Source organism: Nilaparvata lugens, chromosome 8 (assembly GCF_014356525.2).
Source record: "Nilaparvata lugens isolate BPH chromosome 8, ASM1435652v1, whole genome shotgun sequence".
NCBI classification, from domain to species: Eukaryota; Metazoa; Arthropoda; class Insecta; order Hemiptera; family Delphacidae; genus Nilaparvata; species Nilaparvata lugens.
Genome location: NC_052511.1, coordinates 13,735,230 through 13,758,565, shown reverse-complemented (window position 1 = coordinate 13,758,565; position 23,336 = coordinate 13,735,230). Strand labels below are relative to the sequence as shown.

The following is a 23,336-nucleotide window of genomic DNA, read 5'->3' as shown; positions in this document are numbered from 1 at the left end:
TCGCAGCATGCTTTGAGTTGCAGCCAGTACTGAAAATTTGAAACAGTGTGTGAATGCTTAATATTAAACAATATAAACATACAAAGGTACAATGGAATAAAATATACACTAGAGTGGGACCTAATCATTGGCGTCAAGCTAGACTATAGGCACACGGTCGCTGAAACCCTAAGGTTCAATGGACCAAGAAATGGGTAATAAAAATTAACAATTATCCTAGGTAACGCTAGATCAAAAAATGACGGGCCGGAGGACCAATTTTTATAATTGGTCCAATTAACAATTATCCAGGTAAACACTAGATCAAGAATCCGGCCCGGAGGACCAATTTTTATGACAGAATCCAAGGGCAGGGCAGTGGACTGTGGATGATAGTTGGTATAAATACCTACAAATAAATCTTTGAATTCTGTGCATAAAAATACTGATAGCTTGAAGTGTGGTAAGTACGCCAATAAAAGACTAAATGATCAACATATAAGATTTAATAATAATAAGATGATAATAGGCAGATGGCCACATACAAAAAACATTGAATCAAATATCTTGAGATCAATAAAATAATAATAGGCAGATGGCCACATACAAAAGCAATTGTAAGTAGGTTAGGTCTATGAATCTTAAATAATAATAGGCAGATGGCCACATACAAAAACAATGAGTCAAATCTTGGGAAAATTACAACATGTGAAATAATGTAGAGAACTACAAAATTTCAATGAAATTAGGTCAATGACATTAATGACCATTGAAGTCTGACAATAAATGAAAAGGTAGTATTAATGATACCTGAAATGAATATAAATTGAGTGCTGTAATGAAAGTTATTACTATAAGGTACAATGTTAATGATTGAAAAATGACAATAAGCTGTAAAAAAAATGCTCAGCAAGTAACGTATAAAAATATATGCGGCATAGGCCTTCAGTGATTTGAATGTCAAGATAGACTTCGACCAAACAATTAATAGGCGTTACTGGCCTTAAAATATCACTTAAGAGCTAAGGGTAGCTAATAAATACAATGAGGACAGTCCGGGTGAATATAGGCGACATGGGCCTTCATGAATTGAATGTTATGATACCATTCCTCATAAGTCCTTCTACGTAAGCTAGAGAGAATAGGTATCCGGGGAACGGTGTTAAATTATTTAAAGTTACCTGCATGAAAGAATACAAATCCTTGACACCAGTAAACTGACATTGACCGACTACGGTCTTCCACAGGGTACAGTGCTCTCCCCGTTATTATTTTTGGTATATATCATGATCTATTGAAAATTGACATCAATGGATGCCATTCCATCTCCTTTGCAGATGACACGGCCTTAATTTTACTGGTCAAATTGGCGGGAGGTTAAGTGTTTAGCCGAGGCTGGTCTGGCTAGGGTTAAATCTTGGCTGGATCACCACACGCTGACACTTAACATAAAAAAAAGTGTGTACATGCTTTTCTCTCCATCAGAAAGGTCTATCCCTACAGAGCTATTTCAAGATGGTGTAAAAACTCACTCAGACTCCTGTACATATTTAATCATTATGTGAGTTGGAAGGGTTGCAGGAGAGGGATGAAAACTGTGTATGTCAGGCATTGATAAGAGTGAGGGAGACAAAATACTGGGAGTCATGTTAGATTCACAACTCAAATGGAACGCTCACATTGATTATATGTAAAAAGATGAAACATATTATACATAAATTTTACAGGTTAAACGGGTTAGGTGATTTAAATTATTACTATAAATTACTTTGCTTACGCCAGTCAGTATTACAGTATGGCATTAGGTATGGGGTGGGGCATTGGACGTACATTTTAACAAAATCTCCTTATTCAAAACCTTAATTAAAGCAGCACTTGGTCGACCCAGACGTTACCCTACAATCTCCTTTTACAGAATTCCCAGTTTTAACAGTTAGGCAACTATTGTGAAAAACATAATATTATACATAATTAAAAACAGAAATCTATTTACACCTCAAGCTCGAACCTACAATTTTCGAATGCAAGATAATTATCAGATTAACAGAACTGACATGACTGTATGCCGAAGACAATTTCCTTACATCTGCATAGACTCATCAACCTGCTACCAGAAAACTTAATAGCAAATAGAACAACAAAAGCAAATCCTAAAAAAATAGCAGAGTGGATAAAATCAATAAACACTTCTCAATTCTTACAAACATAATATAATATAATATCACCATCATCTCATTTCCTAACTACAGTTCATCAATATTTGTATCAATTCTCAATTATATTTCAGATATATTCCTTCCAACACAATATATATCAACATTGACTTATAACAGCAACCATCATAAAATTTAATATAGCAGTAACTTACTCCATTTGTATTACACTTCAACTTTTCTCATATTATCAGTATTCTGTACATTTTTATGTCATACATATTTGTATTAATTTTTCTTCTCTTTCACTTGTGTATTGTACTTTTTATGAATTTTTTTGGTACTTGCTGCCAGCACTCAAACCCTTGGTTTTGCAGGCAGCGCCTATTATGTTATTTTGTGTAACAAGTTCTTTTATATGATTACTTTGATTGTCTATCTTGCTTAACTTTGTTTTGAATTATCATTGTTTGTATTATATTTGAAATGGCAAATAAAATTTGATTTGATTTTGATTTGATTGAATGTCAAGACAGACATCAATTAGAACGGTAATAGGCGACAGTGCCTCAGAAAATCACTTGTAAAGCCAAGGGTGGCTGTCAAATCCAAAGAATAATTGCTACTATTGAATACAATTATATAGGCGTCAGTGGCCTCAGAAAATCACTTTAAAGCCAAGGGTAGCTGTCAAATCCATAGAATATTGCTACTATTGAATACAATTTATAGGCGTCAGTGGCCTCAGAAAATCACTTGTTAAAGCCAAGGTAGCTGTCAATCCAAGAATAATTGCTACTATTGAATACAATTTATAGGCGTCAGTGGCCTCAGAAAATCACTTGTAAAGCCAAGGGTAGCTGTCAAATCCAAAGAATAATTGCTACTATTAATACAATTATATAGGCGTCAGTGGCCTTAGTGAATTAAATGTCAAGATAGACATTAATAAAACAATAAGTAGGCGTCGGTAGCCTCAGTGAATTGAATGTCAAGATAGACATTAATAAATCAATTAGTAGGCGTCAGTGGCCTCAGAAAATCACTTGTAAAGCCAAGGGTAGCTGTCAAATCCAAGAATAATTGCTACTATTGAATACAATTATATAGGCGTCAGTGGCCTTAGTGAATGAATGTCAAGATAGACATTAATAAAACAATAAGTAGGCGTCGGTAGCCTCAGTGAATTGAATGTCAAGATAGACATTAATAGATCAATTAGTAGGCGTCAGTGGCCTCAGAAAATCACTTGTAAAGCAAGGGTAGCTGTCAAATCCAAAGATAATTGCTACATTGAATACAATATATAGGCGTCAGTGGCCTCAAAAATCACTTGTAAAGCCAAGGGTTGCTGTCAAACCAAAGTAATTGCTACTATTGATACATTATATAGGCGTCAGTGGCCTCAGAAAATCACTTGTAAGCCAAGGGTAGCTGTCAAATCCAATAAATTAATAGGCGTCGGTGGCCTTAGTGAAGAATGTCAAGATAGACATTAATAAAACAATAATGATGCATACGTAAAGAAATTGAAAAGAACGATTTACATAACCTGAATAAAATTTTGAAGAGGAGATGCGGCCAGGCAGACAGGCAATGACTCCGCAATACCAACAGGAAAAGGACCTCAGCAAGCGATGAAGTGATCTGGCCATGCGATGACAAGCATGGAAACGTCCACTACAGCAGGCGAATCCCCCAATGGAAAAGTAGGCTGGAGCAAGTAGAATTCCAAACGAATATCCGTAATTGATATTTTTATTCGTAATTGAGGTAACTACTGCTATCCAAGAAGAGTCTCAATTTACAAAGATAGCTGATGCAATAACGCTTGTTGAATTTGCTCCTGTAATCATTCAAAAGAGAGTCGCTCCGCTGAGAGGTGTAGCCTGGATCGTCAAGGGACTTAAACCCTGCAAGTTAATCGCCACAGGTATCGTGAGAGTCACTTTGAAATGGCAGAACTGTATGAATCGGGAGAATTGATATTATTTATGGAGGATACTGACAGTTGAAAGTCAATCTCACTATAGAAGGAAGTGAGGCTTCCATCTAAGCAGCGATTAGCATGCTCTTGAAGTGAAGCTGTAAGGTTTCATCCCTGGCAGAGACTGAAGGGACCGACCAGTTGCATTGATGAGAGAACACTTGAAGAAAGAGAGATTGGGGTACAGAGGGAGTGAGAGAGTGATGAGAGGAGGAAGCAAAAGATTCATGGGGAGTAACGATCGTTCGAAGATTAAGTCATTACTAGAGGCTGACCAACGCTTTTGATGTACGGTGCCCTGTTCCCCCTCAGGTGATCCCCGGGCCTATTTAACCTAACAAAATTGCTCCCTCTTCCGTTGACTAAGCGACTCTCTAAACTCTCCTCGAATCAGCTCGAGTCCTTCTTTGTGCATCAAGAGACGAATTCAAACTTGGTGCGATCTTGAGAGCCATTGACAAATTTGGATATCGCTCTAGAAAGACAAGTATCGTTTACTGTAGGGTCTAATAGAGGTAACAGACACTCGGTTATATTGTTTTTACACATTTTTAAGTGTATTGAACTGTATATGTATGAAGATTTTCAATGCTATTTTGTAAAAGCCTATGACATGTACCAATCAATAAAATACATAGATTATGGGAAAATTTGAAATTTGAAATTTATTCCCCAAAAGATAATGAAAATGTAATCAACCCATGTCGTTCAGTGAGTTCATGTTCTTAAGGAAGCATTATCAGTCATTTCAAATATTTTTGATGATGCTCAATAGATCTTATACTCAGCTACGATATCCAATTTCATCTTCACAATCAGTATGATCTGATAAAATCATAATATAATACTTTTACAAGATTGTTCTGGTAGGAGACATGATCAGAGTATCAATCATCATCTATTAAAAAGAAGCAAATCGTATCACGTCCTGTGAGTAATCTCTTTTTGCCTTCAATGGAATATCGCACCAATTTAATTTTCATTGTATAAAACATTGTATAAACATCTGAAAGTAAATAATTGACCGAATCAATTGTTTTACATATTTTTTCTTCATCAAAATATGAGTCTGTTAGAACTATTCCATATCATGTCTTAGCATACTCATATATAGTACCGGATTGGATACAATTTAGATATCCCAAGCTTTGAAAGTGACATCGAACCAATTCCTACCAAATAGAGGCTGAAACTGAACCGCATTTTAGGGGAACGAGTGTTTGGACTGAGTTGAATGATCCAAATTGTCGTTGACAATCAAATTTTATCTCTTTCAACAACTTTTGTGTCCTGAAACAACGCTCCAGTTCACTGAGTTCGAATGGTTATTGCGCCCTTAGGAGAAGAAAGGGATGCGTTACTCTTTTCAGTTTGGAGATGGAAATGTGAAAAAGTATTTAATGAGAACAATTAGAACAACCAGTAGGTATGATTGTCTATTTCAGTAAAAAAAATAGTTTCCCCATGAATAACTACGATCACTTCTGAAGCTTTTACGTGGGAAGGGTGTCATTCATAAGTGCGATATATCAAATGTGCGAGTATTTCACAACTTTTCGTTATTTGTGTTCATTATCTTAAATTATAAACACATATAAAATAATATTAACATATTGTCATGTAAAAAACAAAACCTTACCTTTCCTTTTACATTTCAAACCTAAAAGGTTATGTTCATACAATTGAAACTCACAGATCTGAGACACTCCCACTGAGAAACCCCAATCACATGTGTAAGAGATAACTGAATGAACTGAAGAGATACAAAATTGAATACCAATGAAAAACATCGAGGTTTAAAGTTTCGTTTATCCGCTGTAAAGTTTCTTTCGGGGACGTTCAACGCTGGAGCTGAAGAACTGTTTTCAAATTGCTCTCATATTTCCATCTGGGTCAAGCAATAAGAACCACACAACAGAATATCACAAAACATAAGTTTTGTTCTCAAGTGTGAAACTTGTGAATCCCTATCGTTAGAGACCTACTACTTGTAGTGCACTAGCAAATAATGATGAGATGAGAGTTTGGCACAGAGATGGTGAATCGATTTGCAGTTATATAATCCGAGTATAAGCCATGCTAACGACGGCTTGTAGCGAGTATGCAGGTGGTGAGGTTAGGGTAGCAGCTCTAGGCTTAGGTTAGGTTCGCGTTAGCACTCCAACTCCAAGACCACGTTTCACAAGTGGATCGCGAGTGTTATAACGCGAGTAACATTGCTACAAGTTGAAACTCGAATCCTTCGAGGCAAGTACAGCCTGCCTGAAACGTGTTCAATCCCACAGCTCGACACCTTAGTCATGTAACTCGATCTATAAGTTGGATAACTGAGACTAGGTTCAATTACTGATAATACAGGATGAAATGATAATCATACAGGATTGAGTGTTTGATAACTCGTAGAATCGAAAAGTAGGCTTCAAATTATGCATGTAACTAATCATCATATGAATTATTATGAACTAATATAAGAATATTGATCAACTTTTCTGATATCATTGAGAGATTTTGGTGGAAAATGTCAGTTTAGATTGAAGCTTTGTTCACGCATAGTTCGCTTTTCAAAAAATAGGCTTATTAAACAGGGAAAACATCATACCTTATTATTTATTTATTTAGATACATAGAACAAATAATTGAAATGGTTGGGGAAGGACCAACAGGCACAGCCCAAAACTGTTCCTTCCACTAATTTTGATCATGATCTACTACTCTCGTAGAACATCCTCTTAATCGACACATAATTATTTTCATTATGGAAGGAATTGTACATTCTGAAACAAGGGGTTAGAACATAAATTATAATGAAGAGATTAGTGTTAGTTGAAGAGTCGGCTTGATTCTCAACCAGTCCCTCAAACGATCAACAATCTCCTCACAGTCATGAGAGTCGAGACTAAATTGAATTGATAAAGCCGGCTTAAGCCAATAGGGTATACTAGATCAGTGTTCCTCCTCATTTTGTTCTGTTGGCGACATAATCAAATCAACCTTGGGTGCTGTTCAATTTCATTGGGTTGACTATAAGATATTATACAATAATTTTACTTATCAATGCTATCCAAGGAGAAGATTAGATGGAATGCTTATCCTCAACCAATGTACTTGATTAACTACCTCCAGTTAGATCTAGCTCAGTGAGTCGAGGTACATCTGCCTGCTTGATAATAATCAGAACAGGTTGAAATGACCAGTAAGCATTAATGAAGCGGTCACGGGTTGACGTATGAGCATGACCACTCAAGTCACGTGACCACCTATCAGTTGACAGCGAGCGTGTCATTATAATTCGGCCACGCTTCCAATTGGTTCATTAGGGACGTTGTAACAGAGGCACTGTAGCAGGAGTTGTAACAGCACTGATCAATAGTGATTGGCTTTATTGATTGATCAATGTGATTGGCGTTATTGATTGGCCATTACACGCCGACGGAGCGATTGATTGCACTGAGCCGACGGTTTATTGGTCAATAAGCCAGCTATTAGAATCGTCTCTGTTTCGGCGATCGGCAGAAAAAAAGGGTTAACAAGAGCGTTGGGTTTTCTTCTCTCTATCAATTGATTGTCTCGTTTGATTAATTGTGCCTTGAGTTGGATTGGAAATAATTGTAATTCACTAAATTTCTTGCCAAGGACTCATATTGTGAACGAATGTGAATAAATTTGAAAATTACACATAATTATTGTAAATGATTTGAATTCAAAATAATAACCGAAGAGGAATAATTGGATCTCTAGTTTTAAATTCAAAGACTTAATCCATATTTTATGAGATCGAAATCTTTCTCTTGTCGGAGCTATCATAATTTTTTTTCTGATTTTGTCCAAGACTCTCATCACATCTTGAATGATATTGAACCATTATTGTGTAAAACTTTAAAGAGATATAGAGCGATTCATTTTCACTCAATGATTAGATGAAAAATTAAGATTTCTAGATACTTCTATCGATTACATCTTTCACTCCGTATTCTCTTCATTAAGTTCAATAATAGCATAAAAAGTTCAAGTTAACAAGAAAAATATAAAGCAGGGATAAAACTATTTTCAAAATTTGTGTCACACATTTTTCATACATTCACCAAAGATGAATCAACATTATGAAGGTCTCTGTTATGGTTGAGTATACGAGTACTGTGAGATTTCTAAACTAACATTGATTTATATGCAATAATATTAATTGGTATGGAAGTGAGGAAGAAAATATTTTTCATTATACTAAGTGAGTCTCCCACACTACTCAACCTTACCCTTGTTTCCAATGGTCATTCAAAATGTACCAGGAAAAATCTGATTCTTACTACAGAATCTGAGACAGAGCTCCGAAATTATTATCTTGGTAAAACAACAGTTAGCAAGTTTTAATGGTGGAGAAAGATGCCATAATGACTTTCCACAACATCAAGTTTTATATTTTGCAGTGACATAGGCAACGCTAATGTTCACAGGATTTCTGTTTTTCATGAACAAGAATTTTCGTTGTAACATTTCTTTCGGAGTTGGTCAACCATGGAACATCAACCTCAATGATAATGAGGTCAGTTTAAAATGTTTTCACGTCTATCTGAGAGTCGCCACAGGCTTTTCGTACGCTAATCAGCTGATGAAGTTGATATTCTTATTCAGGTTGAGTTTCAATGTAAGTTCAAGTTGTGTTCATGACTTGAAAATATCTTAATTCTTAGTAGAATCTAAGTGGAAATAAGTTCTCAATAGCTCGATCCCAATAGTGAATCACTGATATAATTTGTATTCGGTATAATTTGTTGATTTCTATTTGAAAGCTCAATAAAGGTGCAAAATATCAATAACATTCGGCCTTTTAAAACTTCGTTGGAATGAATATTCATAGTCATTCTTATAATGTTTCATTCCTATTTGTTTCTTTAAAGAGGGATATACAGAGCTCTGGAAAGTATTCAACTCACAATTATTCTGAGAAGCTTTTCCCCTCTGCTCTTGTATCTCTCATCATAATATCACTTCCTTTTTCATTGTTCTCAATTTACTTGTATTTTATATCCTCCATTTGAACTGTTCTCTCCCTCTCATTGTTCCTCTTCATTATTTTCTGTATAATTTATCTGCTCCTAATATTATTCCCTCCATTTGAACTGTTCTCTTTCTCTCTCATCCCTCAGTATCACATTATTTGGAGACTAGTGGTAAACAAGGGTGATCCTACATTCTAGATTTATTAGCTCATGCACCAAACAGTTTTCTCTGACATTTGAAGTTACAGAATCCTAAGTACCAGTTGGCAAATACGAGTAATATTTTCAAATTACTTCTCGGTGTTTGACAAGTGTGGAGCTACAAATTAGCGAATTTCACAGTATTTCAGCAAATTGAATTGGGTTTATCACTCGTTTGCGCGCAAAGTACTTTCTACGAATGACTTTCGTCTAGCCCTTACCTTACAAATAAATTTATCCGGTCGCGTATCTCGGTTCTTTATTTTCGCTCTCACTCTCCAGGTTGCCGCTATTTCGTTAAGAGCGAGTGCGCGCTCCCTAATGCATTAAATAAGACCTGCAACGAACGAGGTCACGATCGGCGAACTCACAGGACGGACGAAACGCGCCGGCAAATTAAATACTCCGGAGAGAGGAGCAGGTGAACATTTTCACAAACTTTACGAACGCACCCTGTATACCTGCTACCTCTCTCCACTCACTCACTCTTTCTTCCTTGCTACGTCTCGCAAGTATTTTGACCTGGAAAACTGTCTGGCGTCACGCTAAACACTGCTATCTAATCGCTACAAACGGAAAAACTCTTCTTCCACCACTTATTTTCCTTTTCTATCTTGATCGTCTTCTTCCTCGTAGACTCTTCGAACTCCCTCAAGAAAATGCCAACCTAGCTAGTAGAGGAGAACGTAAACGGTAGCGGGTAGTTGATAGTACTCTTTTGGACCATTTTTCTGGGAATTGGAGAATTGAAAAGTATTTGAAATAGCATGGGATATAGCAATATTAATCTGGTATGTATGTTGATATCACATGACTTGTTTTAAGAGGAAAATAATTAATATCAATATACATGATGCATGAAATGAATAAATGAAATTTTGAAATTTATAGTGCAGTGTTGAAGTAGTGAGAATTATCATGAATGATAACCACTCGTCCATTTTCCCTCAATAAGTGTGAGGTTCATGAATCAAGTAATGATGGAATTTTTTGTTCATTTCCACTATTCTACGTGAATTTTACACAGATTTACTTCACCTATCAATTTGCAACATCATTATTGTCTCAAGCGGAAGCATCTTCAGTGGATGTCAAACAGCTGGAATTCCATTAATCGGCTTCCACTGAAACTTTTCCGATACTCAGCAGAAGTTCCACTCATCCTTTTGATTAAATCTGATATACTTTATTTGAGTGTCTACCAATAGTCAGCTGTCTAGATGAAGAGCTCAGCATTCATTGAGATTGGATTATAACGTTGTAACATTGCAAGTGGCCAACTTCAGTAACAAGATGTTGCACTCTACACTCTGATTCACTTCAACCTATCAGCATTGATTGAATGAGAAGCATTGATATCATTTTATGGGATTGCTGACAGTTTGAAGTGAAATGCACGTTTCCAACAGTCGTGGGAGCAATAGAATATTTAAATAGAACGACGTCGCTTCAGCGAATTCTGAATCCATCCAGGTGCAAAACTTGGCAATGTCTCGCTTCCATCTCACCGAGCTTTAAGCTCCGTAACAAACTTCTTGCAAGAAAGTATGGAAGATCGTGATTTCCTCTTCATTGCATTAGTTTTAACAGCTTACCGAAGTTCAAGTTCTGCTTGTAATGATGGTACATTCTCTATTGGCCATGCTACTATGCATTTGACGAGATCAAGTTTAAATGATATGAAGGAGAGAGATGGATGCTAGGAGAGAGTGGGATTGGAATCTGCATAAAGTAGCATTGTTTCTTCAAGTGCATAGGCTGGTATAGTAGGATTCACTACAAACTGTCAAAATTCTTTATAAGAAATATCTCACAGCTGATGCTGATAGTCTCTTAGTTCTCACTAAGGTACACAGTGCAACAATGAACCTAGAATACAAGTATGTATGTATTCTAGGTACCTTGCAGTGCACGTATCAAACTTAACTTTGAATAAATTGAATATGGAGAATAGTTACCCACATTTCCCAGAAATCTATCTGGAGATACTTAATTGTTTTGAAAATTGAAATCGCTTGAAAATGGAAAGAAACTTGACAAGTATAGATTTTATCGCTTGCACATCATGTTAAATTTCAAAGTTCATTTTTATTCTACTGTGTTTTTGCATTTTTAACTTTTTTAGTACGAAGCTGCCATTATAGCTTGGGATTCTACAACTTATTTCATGACTAGCTTTGTAGGTTTCATGATGATACATGCCGGTTTCATGAGTGACAGGAGCATCCAAGTAGGAAATTTTCAGTAGGCTTTTGGAGTTCATATTATTCATTCAATTTTCCATCTCAGTGGATCACGTATTGTGTGGAGAATGATAGCTAAGATAAAGCAGAATTAGAGCTATCATAGAACTAATGCGGCCCATGAGTGGATGTTGAAATTGAAATAATGTCTGATGACCGAAGATTCAAAGCAATTTTTGTTTGTTTACTCTTGTGAAAATTCAATATTATTTCACTCCTTATTTCATTAGTGACTTTGTACATTTTATGATGACATACCATGATCTAGCGTGGTCGTATGATTGAGTGGCAGTAAAATTTTTATCTGAATGATGTCTGTCTGTAGGTTTCTGGAATTGATATATTTCATTTGTCAGGTGTTGTATGAAGGATAGAAGCTTGAATTGGGAGGTTCTTTTTAACAAAACAGTTGCTGACTGGTTTTTGTGTATAAAATAAATTTGTATTATAAATTATCCGAACGTTTGATTATTACAGCCAGTACAATAATTTCTATTATTCGCCAGCACTTTCCGTTCCTATTTTCTCTCTCCTCGGTTCCACAGCACATGATAGAGTTCAGCGCACGAATACAGTCGGTTACTTCCGAAGCTATTTGTTTGCTCGTAATTCAAGCCGCGAAAAAGTGAAAAAGAATGCACGAGGCGAAAAAAATAACCGGAAGACCCTGGAACGAAGCCAATGCAAAACTGGCGACAGAGACAAAGAATACAAAAGAGGCGTGCGAAGAAAAATAATAGAAAAACCAGCCGAAAAGTGGAGGGGTTAGTCACAAGATGAGTCTGCAATTCTGGCAAACCAGAGCAGTTGAGTTAATACACAATATATCTTATAAATGCTCTGAATGAAAAATAACCAGCACCTCCCCTCGATTCTCCGCCCTCAGTTGGATAAAAAGGGATTGTCAAGATACTGAAATTCCACTTTAACCCTTTCTTATTGCGCGGGGACACGCACTGCTCTCCTGAGTGCCTTGGTTTGCTTGCGCCGCTCTATCGAGATCTCCACACTCGATAAATCAGCTCGTTGTGAGCTTCCGCTTATGAATATTGTTTGGCATTCATTGTTTCTACTGATTAAGTTAATGTCACAATTCGCACTTACTTATAATGGGTATGTGGTGTTGAGAATTGTGTCATTATGAGAATTGAAAAGAAATTATGAAGTGCTAAACATAACCTACTTTTGGTCTATTTATATCAATATTTGGGAAAGGAGCAGTTTTGGGCTTTAATCTAGTTGTTCCTTTCCTAATCATTTATAGTAAGTTAAGAATGATATTGTATTTATGAATGTATAAAAATAAAATAAACTATAGAGAATATTGTGTTGAGAATAATTGTAACATCAACACGTACATCCTTTCATAATATTGCAATTTACCCAACTAAATTCGGTCTTTGATGTAATAACTCAGGCTGTTCAATTCGGCATTCCGGATTCGACTATCTCCGTAATCAAAGCCGTAGTTCATTCGTGTGACGTCAGCACAGGTAAGTCTCCTACAACAATAAAAAATCGTTGATTTCAGCTGATTTATATCAGCTAGTGTTTTTATTGGTGTAGGAGCCCTACCACTGCTGACGTCACACAAATGCTTAGTTTTCGGAGGTATTGCGTATAAACTCGGTAACCCGAGAATACGTTATACGTTTACAGGTTTAGTATGACCTTGGTTTTTACTAAGTAGGCTATTTATGAAAGTTTTGGTTTATGAGTAGTTATGTAGAAGAAGAATTTCTTGGCTGAACAACATCCGATCCTGCGGTGGAGAAAGCTCCATAGAAATATTTCGTATTTCTGTGAATAAAGTGTAATTCGCTGTGTTGATAGCCCACGTTCGTAGGGGATAGGCACAATAAGAAGAAGAATGTAGTTATGTGGTTGAAAGTTCGGTTCTTCCCTTGAAGAGAGCATTTTCGGATTCACTTCCAATTATTAGCTTTGATAGAATGGGAAACACAGGTGTAATTCATTCAGAATGCATGTGTAATAATTTACACAGTATGGTGAATTTAAATGTTTTTAGTAAATCCAACTCTAGTAGCTAGTTATTTCAATTGACAAGTTGTCAATGAGTTTACTTGGAATATGATGTACTGTGACAGTGAATAAATGGATTAATAAAAATCAAATAAATAGAAGCAGCTGCCTCTTTGTTTAATAAAATAGTGATTTTTAATATTTTCGCTAAAAGTGCTCATATAATAATTCAATCACTTATTCGTGGATGTTGAGGTGTAAGATGACAGAGATGATGTTGAGGTGAACCAGATGACATGGTACAGATAAATTCCAGTTGCAAGTTGAAATGGGAATTCTACTCATGACCGGTGAAGCTGCGACGTTCCAAATCTATGAGGAGGCTGATATCAAGAGCATCCATAGCAGGGCAGCCTTGTGCGTTATTTCATTGTACAAAATATAATAATAGTCATGATGGTGAGTTGAAAGGCTTATTAACTGTATTATTGTGTTACTAGCACAATAAGTGAGGCTAAATTGTCGCTCTATGCGTCGATTCCAATGTTTCAAATGACATGAAACAGAGAAAGCAAACAGGCCAAGTCCTGAACTCTACTTTAATAATAAGAGATAAGTTGGACAAGGGCAGTAGATGAAAAGTTTTGTGAAGGCGAGTTTGCCCATGGTTTATTATTGTTGATCGGTTAGTGCTTGGAGGACGATAAACACGCTTTAGGGGGCTGATGATAGTGAGTAGACACAGTTAAGAGATGGCAGGGGGTGGTTCTCTGTGTTGGTGGGGGGGTTGTGGGGAGGAAGGGGGTGAGAAATACACGAACAGTGCCGACAACGCAAAGTGCGAGACACAACTTTTCAATTCGCATCTATCAGCAAGAGAGTCATTTCGAGACTATTGTCGGGGTGGAGGGGTGGAGGGGGATGCAGGCTGCCATTCCCACGGGGGCTTACAGGTTCCCAAACCCCTCCCCCACCACAACACTCCTGAACCCCCCAAAACCCTGCCACTTCCGGATTTACCCGTAGATTTCTGTGTGTTGCTCTCGTACGAGTAGATCTCTGCTTCTTTCGGCCAACCACCGTTTCCATGCTATTTCAACTGCTGTGTATTACCTAAATCTCTCCACGTTCTCTTTAGCCTTACTACACTGCGGCAGTAAAATTAAGGTCAAGATCAGAGAATGATGTGCGGCAACGTGTATAAATCATATATTATAAGTGGAAGAGAAACATGAGGAGCGATGACCCATTTTCATATTTAAAGAGGTGAATCAACTATCCCTTATCCAGGTAAACTCTGTTCACCTGGAAATACCCGTAACGTTTTACATTGATAGGAAAAATATGAATAACATAGTCTCGAATAGAGAATAAATGTACCTGGAAAGTTATCATTATGAAATCTTTGAATAGTTCTAATTACTCCATATTCAGATGTTATATTCATGTAGTTTTTCAAGAAAAAATTATGGAAAACTGATAACAACTATGATTTATTCAGCGTATTCTGTGAATTAATCTAAATGTACAAGGGTTTAGTGATAAAACGAACTATAATACTCCTCCATGAGTCTAGATAATTATTTATTCATGAATGAATACCTTTTCAAGACTTGATAGTCATCATCCAAATTTGCACTAGCTCTACACTCTACACCAACTTGAAGGGCTTTGTCCTCCTCAGTATCCTTGTGAGATGGAAAATATAGAGATAGTACTTCCCAAATATGAAAACTGAGATTTTAAAACATAAGAAATCTATGTTATTGTTTCTTCTAATTGTAACTCAATCAAATATCATAATACATCCAAATTCTCACTAGCACTACACCAAATTTGTTCTCTCCAGTATCCTCGTGAGTTCACAAATATAGGAATATCACTTCTCGAATAATTAAGATTTTTTAAATATAAAAATGTCTCTGTTATTGTTTCTTCCTATTTTAACTAAATAGTTTCTTGGTGTTTTTCAGTTATACCTTGTCTTCTTCTCTGATATTCTCTCTTTTAGTCTTTACTCAATTTCGTTTCTTAACATTCTCAATTATCTCTCAATTTTCTCATTAGTATTTATATTTTGTTTGCTTTCAGATAGTGGACGGCAACGCGAAAACAGAGCTGAGCAACCGGAAAGACCCGGGGTTGTTCTGCGGGGAAACTGAGCAGGCGCAAACGTTCATCTCGGAGACGAGTTTCGTGAAGTTGCTCTTCCATGTGGACAACTTCACCGATCAGACCTACTTCAGTTTCGATTCGAGGGCTGAACAACAGTTCGATGTCTACCTCAGATATGGACAGCATCCGGAACTCTATCCCAATCGCAGGGGACAGGTTGTGCCTGGGTGGGTTTTAAAAATTAATTAAACAAATTATTTCCACCTGAGAATAGAAAATATTACATCGTTGATGAAAATTGAATGAATATTCTTGTCAATTGACTGATGAGTTTTCTTATAGTGTGATCATCAGAAAAAGGAAGGTAATTAATTACATGGTAAATGGTGAATAAATGTAATGAATATGAAGAAGAATAGTGAATTATTTCCGATGCTCACTAATAAGTTGTTTTGAAGGATGATGATGTAGAGAATTCAGGTTGTGTATTGAATTATTCTTGAAAAAGAGCTTATTGATGTGGTATGTAAGGCTTTGTTGTAAGTATTTTGTAGGATTTAAATTGGTATAGTGGATAGTGAGTGAACTGTGGAAGAGGAGTACAAAATTCTCTTGGATGTTTCAAAAAATGGATGGAGCAGTAAAGTTGTTAAAAATTGCATGAAGCAGTAAAAGGGATTTGGGGGAAGGTTTATTGGAGGACTTAGAGATTAGTGAGGAGAACTCGACTAATAAAATGTAGATAGAACAGCTCTGTGGAATCCTAGAATAAATATTTCGTAATTGCTAAAATTATCTAGTTCGAAAGACAAAATATTTCACTTAATGCTCTCGTCTCGGAACGAACTAGACAGGAACATGGTGAACTAGGTTTGATACATAATATAATTTCATGATTTTCTTTAAAAAATTCATCTCATTTATTTTATTAATTATATTTGTTTAAAGATCGTTTGATCTTCTGATTTAATGGGATCTTATCATATGACAGAAATCTCTGTATAGAATGGCTTCGATCGCATAATCCATAAAACATATAATTTCACAAATCAATAAAATTGTTATTATTAGAGTTATATAGGAACAGTTCATATCAGAATAGTATCTTTGGCAGAAGTCACTTTGGACACTAGTATTTTGTTGAAAAAAATGAAGGCAAGATGAGGAAAAACGAAAATACTGTTGCACATCTGCGACCGTAATTTGTTCAAGCATATCCTTGAAAGGAAGATTACCGCAACCTATAATTCATATGCCACCGCTGCATTACTTATGTGATACTCTTTGTTCCTAAACCAACCAGATATAACTACTTAGTGCTCTTATCTCGAGCTGGATAAATAGGAAAAGTCTGCTGCGGCTGACTGTCGACCATCTTTTTTTGTGAGCTGAGTAGAGAGATTTCTCAAAATAGAGGAAGCAGGGCGAAAAAGAAGGGAATAATCCTTGTTGTGGAAAGAGAAAGAAAGAAAAGTGGTTGGTGAGCTGTGGATTCTACAAAGTAAACTTCTGATTAATTAGCGGGATTGTTTGAAGTTTCCTCTGCAGAAACTGGACATTGCGTTTCTTCCTTCTCCTCGTCTATTTCCTCCACTTGTCCTTCTTCCTCCAACACTACTCGCAACCCCTTGTTCAGTGCTCAGTTTCTTCCGCTCTTCAACACTTTGAAAACAAGTGTAGTGGCTGTTATACATCAAGGCTCCCTCTTTTCTTGGTTCTTTTTTGATGCGGTTAATATCTTTTCCTCCGCAGAGCACTCTCGTCTACCTCGTGGATGATGACCCGTACCTCTCACAAACAACTCTCCACTAATTAATATAATTCATCTTGAAGTACAGTCAAGTCTATTTTTTCAAAAACAAGATGTACGTTGTTTGATCTAGATTTTTTTATCCTACTCGAAAGGAGAGGTCTGGTCTCAGTATACAGGGAATATTTTAGACAATGTTATCCATTGAACCTCTCACAAGCAAGTAACTAGTGAATCTTACTAAGAATCTGCTCTCATAATACTGTTCACGATATACAGAAAGGATATCAGGATAATGATAGAATGCTAGACAAGTACCCTCAGAGAATGTTTAAGTAACATGATTCCTTTTTTGGTTTAATTTTTTTAACATGATCTATTCCACCTGGGAGGCAACCCTACAGGGTGGACCATTCAAACAACAATTTGAAATAACAAACTAATTCAAATATTTAAATTAAACTATTATAGGTTTTCTCATTTTCTTCAAAGATTGATAACATGTTTCAGTTGAATAAAAGACAACAAGTAAAAAATTATAATATCAAATCAAATCAATTTATTTCCCACATTGCATTACAAAAAAAATGTAAAATTACATAAATTCAATTATAAATAAAATACGTCAATTTTAATAGAAAATGAAACATTATTACATTAATGTTAGTATACAGATGGCGTGGAATTCCCCCAAGAAGACTATACGTCTGTGAATGGGGGAGAGTTCTTGCATGGGAATAGAGTAAACATGTATCTTTATCTGTGCTATGTACTATCAACTTTATGTATTATACAACCTATATGAGTGAATGTCTATTTCTGTTTATATTTATTCGAAAAATACGTTATCAATAGCAGAGAAGAGTTGATTATAAATTCACAAGTGGGAGAGCAAGGGAACTTAAGACCAGCAATGAAGCGAAAAAGTTATATTTTAATTAAATTGAGCTGGTAGATTATACTAGATGTACGGTGAATGGAGCAGTTCCTCAGTTCCAATCAAGCCTATGCCAAAAAGCCACCCGTCCAACCTACTTTTATACACCACGTCGCTGCAATCCTCAGCCTCCCTGATGACGTCCGGCAAATTCCTATACATAATTTGAGCTACGTAGTATTGTGATTCAAAACTAGTAGTTCTATTCCAAGCATTGATCCAGGTGTTGAATATCGATGTTCCTGAATAATGTTGTATAAATTATTATTCTTTCCATCCATGGTTCAACATTAGTTATACAGTCTACATCCCAAACATAAGACCGAGATGAGTTGAACCTTGTCAATTTTCCCTGGGGAGGGCTACAGAAACTAATTTTACGACCCCTCGTGGTTGAAATAATATTAACAAATGCATTTAATTAAGCTATATTTAAGTAGTAATACTGAGACAAACATTATTTTCTATGATCAAATTGAATTATGTTGGTTTTTATTCAGTCTCTCAGCATACTCTCAATTTTTTATGATTTCCAACAACTTTTCTGCCTATTATTTACGAGAATTATTCCATTCTTACACCTCTATCAAGGACACAAAACCTCTCCGAAATGGAACAACACAGAGCGGCGCAAGAAAGGCGAGGATTAATAAGTCAAGGGAATTGTTCAATTAAAGTTGGAAGGAAGCGGAAGAAAAAGAGGAAGAATATAAATGGGAAAAGGAATAATAATAAGAACAGGAAAGAGACGAAATCGGGACGCCAAGTTGGAAGAAAGTTGTAGGTTCTACTAGTAGCCTACTACTACCCCTTCCCTTTCCTTACCGTTCCTTACCGTCTTATCACTCTCTGCCTTATTACTTCCCCATCTCTTCTTTTCATTCCTTAACCTCCCCCCACCACCAGCCAATGAGTTTTGCAGCACAATTCGAAAGCATTGTAGCGAGTGAGAAAACAAAGACTGATTCGCTACCCTCCAAGAACTGGCCTATTACAGAGCTCCGCAGTTTCTGTTCTTTCTCAATTCCTTATTATTTTTCCTTTTCTTCTAACTCTCTTTTCTTCTTCTTCATCCTCTCCTTGTTCTCTCTCTTCTTCTTCTTCTTTTCCCTTTCTCTGCCCTTAGCCGTCAGCCATTCGAACTGCTGAGTGGAAAATTGTGTAAGTGCTCGGCAAATTTCCACGTTAAAGTTGTCAAACAGCTTGACGACAGTAATTAATCAAAAGTTAGGTTGGCAGTTTCTGTAGTAGTTTTTGCAGGCAGCCACTTGATCGATTCTTATTTTAGTTGGCCGACAGTCAAGCGGGCCGAATTATGGCGGCGAGAACAATCCGCCGGATATTCGGTGGCGGGAAATCGATGAAAGTGGTCCAGCTCGATGTGTTTCTTTGGCCGAACAATCAAAACAGTGGCTGCAAACTCCAAGGTTGACTTCACAGCCTCAACTGAAGTAGAGTGGCTTTCCTTATTGATACCGATTCAATTAAATTCAGGGTTTTATCGCAATCGAATGAAAAACTACTAATTTTCATGCAGTTACGGAGCATAACACATTATGAAACTCTAATCCAGTTGAATATCAAGACTTGAGAAAACATTTTCTACATTGAAGAAAACTCAAATTCAGGGGGAACAAAAACTGCAGAGCTCACTACTACCAGTATTTATGGTACTTATAAAAGATTACCTATAATTTTTATAAAAGATTTCATCTTATCATAATCATCCTATTATATTAAGCGAGCAATATATTATATTTTTGTATCTGGTTATTTATGTTTAACGGATCTCGAAAACGGCTCTAACGATTTAAACGAAATTTGGAGCATAGTAGGTTTATGATATAAAAATTCGATTGCACTAGGTCTCATCCCTGGGAAAACCCGCTGAAGGACATTAAAAGGATAATTCATCCTTGGCTGAAACAGCTGTGGATAGTAAAAAAGTGAGTGAGCGAGTGAGTATGTGAAAAATCAAAATATAGCATCCCCGAAATTCATAAGATGACATATAGCCAGCTGTGGAATATAAACACGATCATTTTAGAGAATTTAGAGAGTGTTCTGTTTATCAATGAAAATAACGAGCGAAGCTTGGTGCCCCGATATTCATTTATTAAAAGAATAAAATACGGTATTGACATACAATATTGCAGAAAGTACCTGTACACTGAAATAATTTCACAAAGCTCAAATAAGTAGTCATAGACTTCTTCCTCAACCAAAATTAATTCCATATGAGAATACAGCTGTTGACTCACACACCAGAGCAGCAAGAAACAAGCAACCACCAATACGCTTTCTAAGCTGATATCGCACACTGGAACAATACAACATTCGACAGTGGCTAATGACCAGACTACTGGATGAGACACCGCAAATATCACCTAACAGTCAGTCGCTTTTCGTTCTTCTCTGTACAAACTTTTGACAATATTTTGACATATTTTCTGTGACCGGTGTTTGCTATTAATATTATGAGCTATCAACCAGAGATTTATCACTTTGCCTTCATCAGACGACAATGGCCGTTTTCACATTTACCGACTTCTCGCCGACACGACAGGACACAATGCTCACCGATTGACTGTCAAAAACACCGATTGTCTTATTGGGTTGCCGGTTAATCAGCCAATCCGAGAGCACTCTAAAACCAAGATTGTATTTTATTGGTGTATTATTCAAAGAATAAAGTTCATTTTTCATTCTATCCTGTCGTCTCGACAAGGAATCGGTAAGTGTGGAAACGACAATAATTAATTTGCAACTGCTTTTATTGTTTGGTGTGCGAAAACTTAGTCACTAACGACAGGACAAGCTTTTTTGTGTTAGGCTTGTGTTTCATCAGCGAAAGGTTTCAAACAACATTTTTTGAGGTTGGGTTTTATATCTCGACTTTTTGTTTATTTTTCATTCGTTGCATCATTTGAGCAGCATTTGAATTATTTTGTAAATTATTTGAGATTAAATATTATAATTTTTGTAATTTTCCAGTGGTTTAGCCTATTTATTTTATTTTTATTGTTTATCTTATGTTAGAAGCTGCAGTCAAACATATATTTTCCGTTATGTGTGAATGTATTTTTCATTGCAATACATGTCCGTTCACACATGCTCGACACACATGTCCTGTCGTTGTCGTTAGTGGCAACCCTTAAGCACAACTGTATGGCTCAACTCACACTTACGCGACTCAGGTCGAGAAGACACTCGACTCCAGTCGAGAGAATGTGTTTTCAAATGATGACGTCGCGAAGAATCGACAGGCTGGTGTGAGTGTCACCATTTGGAAACACATGCTCTCGACTAGAGTCGAGTCTCGACCTGAGTCGCGTAAGTGTGAGTTGAGCCTTAGTGCAACTTGTGAGCTTACAACCTAATATATGTTGCCTATTGCTTGAATAATATTACGTATTGCTGGTTGCTCGGATAATTGGATAATATTGACGCCTGTTGAATGACATGATTGGCAGGTCGTACTGCGAGCGGGTTTTCCGCGACTGCCGCCTGCAGACGTGTTACGTGCAGAGCCCCGCCTACCCAGGCGTGTACCCGCGCCACCTGCACTGCGCATACCACCTCAACACGCGGCTGCCCTTCATCAAGCTCTACATCGAGAACGAGGAGTTCAACATCGACGGCCAGCGATGTGAGAACATCATGACTTGTCCCATGAGGCCCATTTCCTCAGGTAAGTAGTTTTCCTCAAGTCCGGTAGTTGAGACGTTAGTTTTGGAAAGAAAAACAGTTTGGGCTATGCCTGTTGTTTTTCCCCAATGATATTATTGTACGAGAAACAAAAGTACTTTAGTTATTGTTTCAATCTTTATTTTATAATGCAAATACAATATCCCAATTTTTATTTCATGCAATCTTGGAAATTAAATCAGATAAATGGCGACCCCATTGCGCATACATTGATGAAGTCGATTTTTAAGATTTGTATCCACTCGTTGCAGTAGGCCTATAGTGAGGTCCACGTTATAATGACAGTATTTCATCAACTTTAGTTTTGCTATCCTTGTCTATCATTCGACAAAGCCGGTGATACTATCCTTTTCTAGGTCCACAACGATGACAATTATGTTTTTGACAATGTAGAAATATAATTAATTAATGCAGAGAATCGGTATCGCTATTCTTCTATCTTTATTCACTGCCATTATAACGTGGACCACACTATAGGCATTAATCGGTATGTTGGCAATGGCGTCGCGAATATTGTTCTTGAGGTGTGCTATGGTTCGTGGTCGATCGACATAAACCAGGGATTTCAAATAACCCCATAAAAAAATCGCATTGAGGAAACGCATGTGGAAATGAGCCTCGTAACTGAAAAAGATGACCGCGTCTTCAGGAAGGTTGTTAATCATCATATCACATGTATTTTGACGGGCAACAAAATCGCGTTCAGTCAATTCTTGAACAACAGCCAATCTATAGGAATGAAATTGAAGGTCTTCATGGAAAATTCTTCGAACATTGGAGTCATAAATTGCCATAGCAGCTGCGTATTTGCGAGCCAAACGCCGGGGAGAACGCACAACTGACTGCCTCACTCTTTCGATATTTTCTGGAGTTATGATGGTTCGTTGAAGCTCATTTCTGGGTTTAGTGACACTTCCACACTCCCAAAATGAGTTAAACCACGACAGAATCGAATTACAGACAGGAACGAGTCTGTAAGGAGGAATTTCAAATCGAGCGCGAAAGGCACGTTGCGTAGCAAGAACAAGTGATCGACCATTACAAAATAAGCTCTCGACTGCGAAGGTCTCTAGACCAGAGCATGATGACTACTTACTCACGAGGGAGGATAGATTTGGGAACTTCGTAATGAAATAAGTAATGATTCTCTTTCATTAGTTTATTGAAACTTGAGGAACTCAATTCAATTCGATTTCTATTTGTTCAATAAAAATACAAATCAATACTCAAACATGGTAATAATAATATTCTGTATAATTGAGCCCGCATAGACTATATTATAGTAT

The 23,336-nt window shown here is 36.7% G+C and overlaps 1 protein-coding gene across 1 annotated transcript in view; it reads left to right on the top strand.

Moving 5' to 3' along the window:
• The window catches only part of LOC111048290, a 302,562-nt gene that overhangs the window by 262,687 nt on the left and 16,539 nt on the right, over nt 1-23,336 (top strand). Inside the window, exons 4-5 of the mRNA XM_039434005.1 lie at nt 15,632-15,882; nt 21,816-22,033. Coding sequence (XP_039289939.1) covers nt 15,632-15,882; nt 21,816-22,033 — 469 coding nt within the window. The remainder of the gene's footprint in view (nt 1-15,631; nt 15,883-21,815; nt 22,034-23,336) is intronic.